At 40.3% G+C, this 6,000-nt stretch overlaps 1 protein-coding gene across 2 annotated transcripts; it reads right to left on the bottom strand.

Moving 5' to 3' along the window:
* Nucleotides 1–1,523: 1,523 nt before the first annotated feature.
* mibp2 (muscle-specific beta 1 integrin binding protein 2) lies at nt 1,524–4,042 on the bottom strand. 2 transcript variants are annotated; one of them, XM_020641165.3, is made up of 8 exons: nt 3,758–4,041; nt 3,086–3,176; nt 2,829–2,877; nt 2,422–2,608; nt 2,256–2,327; nt 2,062–2,165; nt 1,874–1,967; nt 1,524–1,785 (listed from the first exon to the last, which is right to left on the bottom strand). In XM_020641165.3, exons 1-7 carry the CDS (start codon nt 3,781–3,783, stop codon nt 1,882–1,884), a joined length of 615 nt encoding a protein of 204 aa, XP_020496821.1. In that variant the 5' UTR covers nt 3,784–4,041; the 3' UTR covers nt 1,524–1,785; nt 1,874–1,881. The 2 variants fall into 2 exon arrangements, with proteins under 2 accessions (XP_020496821.1, XP_065808848.1); XM_065952776.1 differs by lacking the exon at nt 2,829–2,877 and having other exon boundaries at nt 3,758–4,042.
* Between the last annotated feature and the right edge of the window lie 1,958 nt (nt 4,043–6,000).

The raw sequence follows: 6,000 nt of genomic DNA, 5'->3' as shown, positions 1-6,000 counted from the left end.
TTTTCCCTCTAACTTCCACACAGCTCTGACCTACTTCCATACATGTCTATAGTAACGTTACATAATGTGTGCTTTTTCCGAAGTGTAGAAAGGAAGTGTGAAAAACGATTTCACTCCCTCAGAGGGGCCCAGCACAGCCATGACTCAAATAGATTCAGACTTTGTCTCGATTTGTCTTGTCTTTACATTTCTTCTGTATTTTTCCATCAAACACCCATAACCTCTTAATGCATTATTGTGTTGTTACATAACTGCACTGTGGCTGGTTAAGAGTCATGTTACATTTAGAAACTTTCTCCACCAGTGCAGCTGAATACATGACACACAGACGCTCATTATGTCACATTGATCTACTGTACATCAGTGGTTCTCAACTTGTGGGTCAGGACCCAAAAGTGGGTCGCAGAGCCGTTTTCACCGGGTCGCAAGTGTATGGCTGGAAAAAAGTATCACAATGTCACTTCTTCTGGCTCTTGGTGTCTTTACTGGAGAGACAGGACAAAGGACAGTCGAAAGTCAGCTTCCGAATGCAGGCCGCCTGCCCTGAGGTCGAAAGCCACCGCACAAGAGGGGCGCTAAGCAACCACAAGAGGCTATACCAGCTGTGAACCACTTGTGTGTATAGACACATAAATCCATTGGTATATACAAATACATAGAGATTTTATATAATAATAACTTGGATTTATATAGCGCCTTTCAAAGGAACCCAAGGACGCTTTACAGTGGTAAATATGTATGCTTTGCAGTATTAACATATTCTACAACCACAATTGTTACCACAGCTTTGTGGGCAGTCTAACAAAGGTTGAGCTTATTTATTGAAACTGGGAATAAGCAGCTTTTTCAAATAAATCTGCTTCGAAAGACATTCTCCGAAGAAGCCTGGTGCAGGGTTGAAAATTGGTCACCCAGCATATTTCTTTTTACCACTTTCTCCAAGGGAAGGTCTGCTTGGCTTGCATCCAGTGAAGTGATGCTAGGTTTCTGCCAACAAACTTGATAGTTTAGCCTTTTATTACAGTATCAATGTACCCAAACAAACTAAACAGGAGGCTTTCAATTATTTTTAAGACTACTTAAAACAAAGTTTATGTATAGTTCACTGTATTTTACACAGGTCAAATATAACACTTTATATTCTTACATGTAGGATATCATGCAATTACCGGTACTTTGACTTATGAGCATGATATACACTATTATATCAAGTGTTGTATCTGAAAGTGGGCGGTGTATGTTTGATTTGAACGTAACACTTCCAGGGAAATAGCACGCGAGTGTCTGAATAAGGATAAGGCTCACGCTCTGAACGTGAGGTCTAACCTCGTGATACAACTTATCACCAAAACCCAACTGCTGCCTGGGAGCGAGATAGCAAAAGCCGTCTGCTCACTGGGACTAAACGTAACATTATCAAGGACAGCAAGTGAAGCCCATACATAGATATTGCTGCGTTTACTACCTTCAGTGTTAGAGAAAAGGGCAGAATCTCTTTGAAATAATCACAATAACAAAAGGACTGGCAGGAGGCTCATTTATTGACTCAAGCAACTAAGTGCAACCATCCTCTGAACATATCCATTATCACTTCCGAGTGTAGGCTGTAACAAAGCAATAAATATAGGTGATATAAAATCATGCCAGCATTGGATGCCGCCAGTTAAAAACATTTACAAAATTATTTGTTGCAGGCAGCTGTATGAGCTGCCAGGTAGGAACGTAAGGCAAGGTGGTCTTCTGCTCGCAGGCTGAGTATATGCTCCTTTTAGCCGATCGTTGGACCTGCAACAGAAAGAGCAAACCAGTTTAGAAACTTGCCTTTGGCTTGATGGAGAGATTTTGTAGCAGCAAAGTCAGACCGTTTGTGTACCTTTGTTTTTATTGTGACTTCTGGATGTTATTCAGGATCTGGCCGTAGACGCAGTTGAACAACTGTTCCTTCGACTTAGTTCCATCTAGCTGCACTGAAAGGGCAAATAAAACACTTGATCATGAAGAGAAACTTGTAACTTTGGGAAGGAAACCAAGTAAAAACAAGAACTGAAAAATGAGACTTACAGACGTCAACATTTGCCTCCATGATGTTCTTGTGTTTCAAATACATGGGCCAGACGTGGCCATCGAACAGGCCGGGGGGGTCTGGCACAGTGTAGTTCCTAGAGCTGCAGAGTGGCACAGCAATTACAAAAAAGGTAATAAACAACAACTAGACTACAGAGGAAAGAAGAAAGGTGTAACAATCGATCACTTACCACCTCCTCTTTTTGCATTCTTCGTACGGGATGGAAATAAAGTAACGTTGGTTTAGCGCGTCGATCAACGGTCTGCGGGGAGGGGGGGGGGGGCAAATCAACGTTTACTGGAAATACTTGTTTACAATTACGACCACACAGAAATGTTGTGAGCAATCATTCTTACTCGTAGGTGTAAAGCAGAAAGCCCTCGACAATAAGGATGTGAGTCTCCTCCTCCTTATTGTCAGACTTTGGGACGATCTCAGTATCCAGGGTGTTGTTAACGCCATGAGACTTCTCAAACTTCACCGGGTTCTCCAGCCATGCGTAGATTGTACTCATCATGGCGTCCATGTCCAAAGCAGTGATGACTGGAGAGCATAACAGGGGAGGGGGGGGGGGGGGGCAAGGCAGGAAAAAGAAGCGTATAGAAAATTGCAAAGAGCAATTAAGAAACACATGTTTAGTGTTTGAACTTGATTATATGGCATGCAGATTGGAAATTAAACAATACAGCAAGAGCAAACACACAACACACAAACAGACAGACACACACACACACACACACCTTCATTAAAAACCCAGGCTTACCATCGTACTGCTTAAAGCCATCTTCACCAACTTCAATCTGATCTTGGGGCTGAAACATACATTGATAAGATGTACCAAGGTACATACCACTACACTCTGCTGCTATATGGAAGGCTCTGATACGTGTTTTTAAACACACTTGTAGCACAGGCAGCAAAGTGTAAACACCCGCTTTAACATGTGTTACTCAGAGCAATCCCTTTAGGTTTACTACATCACAATATTAAAAAGTAGAGGTGTGTGTGTATGCGGCTCACCTTGAAGAAGTCATCCTGATGGACAACACAGCAGTTGGGCAGGTTCTTGATCAGTCTGTTGGTGAGGGTGGTTTTCCCTCCATTGGTTACACTGCAGGAAACAAAGCAATAAACTATGAATGAGGCAACCTTTAATGTAGGACACAAGAGTCGTGTAGTGAATGATAAACCCCAGTGTATGGCAATACATTACATGTGGACACACTTTTGGCGGTCAAGTTACACATTAATATATGTAATAGCACATGATATTTTAATAGAAGATTTTAACACAGGTATTTGGCAAAATTGCACATTTAAAAATAAGTAAACAACAACATTTGCATCGTTTTTTGAAAATGTCTCCGTTTTGGTTGGTTTTCAGGATGTCTACATTAGGGTGCGTCAACCGGGCATGTGGTGGGTTTACTTATCACTATTACACGCTTTTTAACACTTATAACACTTTCCAGAGATGGTTTGAGTGTTTACACAAACATATTCAACGAAAACTTGACATTTTGGCTTCTGAAAAAGGTTACAAAAAGCCGACTCGACAATTTTAGCGGATGTCACGACCGCCCTCTGTCTCCACGTGTGTCGGGCCTAGCAGCAGCTCCGGTTAGCCGCCCAGCTAGCTTAGCTTCCCATTCATTCATTCATTAATTCATTCATCCATTCAGCAGCACTCACCCGCCGATGCCGATGATGTACTTCATGATTTCGGATGGTTGCAGATGTAGTGTCACGGAGAGGTCCAAAAAAAAAAAACGTTAACAAAAACCGGTTCGGGATCTGAGTTGATCAGACGGGAAGAAAGCTTAAAAAGAGAAGGTTACAAAAGAAAACGTCAACTACTCGATTCCTCCATGGCACTTGAGTTAAGTGAGTAAGGGCTGAGTCGCAGAGACGGAGGTGTCGCTCGGTCGCGATGTTCCACCGAGAAAGAACCGGCTGCTCGCTGCTGCTACTACACATACTGCAGACTAAGCGCCGTGATTGGCTATTTAAACACCTCGAGAATCCAGATGCACCAATCACGAGCGAGAGTCACCGCAAATCCCGCCCACCGCATCCCTCTGCCCTCTCACCCACTCTGCCTTCCTCTATGCTACACTCAAACCCTCATGATGTAATTTAAATATTAAAAAAAATAAAACATGGGGAAAAAAAAAAGAACTTGTTGTACTAAGCTTCATTTCTTCTCTTTACATGAATGTTGTGTAATTTAACGATTGTTCATAGTTCCACTTGTAGGTATTGCTTTTTAATGTTACAACATTTGATTGGCTTTACTTAAAACAATTATGCGATATATAAGATTAGCTCCAGATGAGTGGGATTAATCTCTTCACAGGGGCCACTTTCAGTAATGAATACTTATATAAAGGCTATCTTGTGAAGTGTAATTAGACATTAATGCACAACCCGTTATTATAACATTATTTTTCCACTATTGCTTTTATGAAAAATGTTTTCCCAACACTTTCCTTTATGATTTGCTGGATGTTCTTCAATTTACTATACAAACATCTTCAGTCTGCTATTAGCTAAGATCCCACTGCAGAATGAGATGTGGTTATTCAGTGTGTACTGTTTTGTTGCATATAAGGTTTGTACCACGTTGTTATTTTTAAATGATGTATACTAACAAAATGAAATATACTTGGATTTTGCTTTTCAGCTAAATATTATACTACATTAGAACGCTTACATTTACACAAAACTAATTCTCTTCCAATCCAATCCAATCCAACTTTATTCATAGATCACATTTAAAAACAACAGAATTGACCAAAGTGCTTTACATCAAATAGATAAAAAGCAGAGAAAAAGTAAAAATAACAATAGACAAATATTCAAAGTTATCCTCAGACATCGATTCTTTACATCTTTACCTCTGCTTTGGGACGTCTGTTTTTTTTTTACAAGTGTTTTTAAATTGTGTTGGTTTTACTTTTCCTCAAGTTCTACTTAATAACAATCTTTGTTGAATGAACGGATGCCATTGATTATTATTTGAGAAAAAAGAGAGGCAGATCATAGTCCAATGTCCAAATAGAAATTACATAAAATCCCCACAGAGAAGGAAAAACACACTGAAAATAAGTAAATACTCATGACAGGGTTGCCAAAAACCGAAATAATAATCAATATTATGCAGTTCACTTGTTGGTGACATAGTACTCTTATCTAATCTATAGGAGGCGAGGCATTTTACTACTTGGACCTTAACATGCACATGTTAATTATAGGCCATCTTGGTGTTGTGAGAATAGTGCAGATGACCTGTCAGAGTCTCATGTTTTCATGGCTGCATTGTTATCGCTCCAGTGTTATGAGACACTTCTCACTATAAAGAAGATAAGATTGCCTGCGCTCTGCCCTCACAGGGTCTGAGCAGGGACAAAACATACAAACAGAACAAACAGCATAGTCTTCTCACTCACAGACATTGCTGTGGTGTTAATTTCATCATCCTGCAGCTGACCTCTGTTTTGTTTTGAAACGTCCCAACCAACTCCATGACACAGTTTCCTGAGGTTGCACCAAAATATTACTTATGTTGGGGTTTACACCCTCGAGAACCTCAACTATGAAGACAAAGTCGCCAAGTGTGGCATTCAGTTCAGCTATTAAGATTTCTATTCATAGTTTGGTGCAGCTTTCCTCTGCCAATTTGTAAGATGAGATTTTCCAGATTTTCCTGAAATCTGCTCCACCAAATTGCACAAACACTTTTGTATTCATGGGCAGAATCCTGTGAAAATCTTTCAATGGTGTCAAGCTTAGATGAATGCACTTCTCTGATTTCACACCAAAACTCTCTCAAGTCTCTCTCATTTGACCAGCATGTGACTTTACAGCATTATCATCACCTTTAAATGTCACACAGAGAAATTCATGGCTATGAGAGTGTAGTACAGATACCTTAT

This window comes from Labrus bergylta, chromosome 3, assembly GCF_963930695.1.
Source record: "Labrus bergylta chromosome 3, fLabBer1.1, whole genome shotgun sequence".
Classification (NCBI taxonomy): domain Eukaryota; kingdom Metazoa; phylum Chordata; class Actinopteri; order Labriformes; family Labridae; genus Labrus; species Labrus bergylta.
The sequence above is the reverse complement of the archived record's forward strand: the minus strand, read 5'-3'. Positions and strand labels throughout refer to the sequence as shown.

Coding starts and splice junctions, on each gene's coding strand:
- mibp2 (XM_020641165.3), bottom strand. CDS start 3,783: ATGAAGTACATCATCGGCATCGGCGG. Junction 2,328..2,421: donor TTTCTGCTTTACACCTACGA/GTAAGAATGATT, acceptor CCCTCCCCGCAG/ACCGTTGATCGACGCGCTAA. Junction 2,166..2,255: donor GAATGCAAAAAGAGGAGGTG/GTAAGTGATCGA, acceptor GCCACTCTGCAG/CTCTAGGAACTACACTGTGC.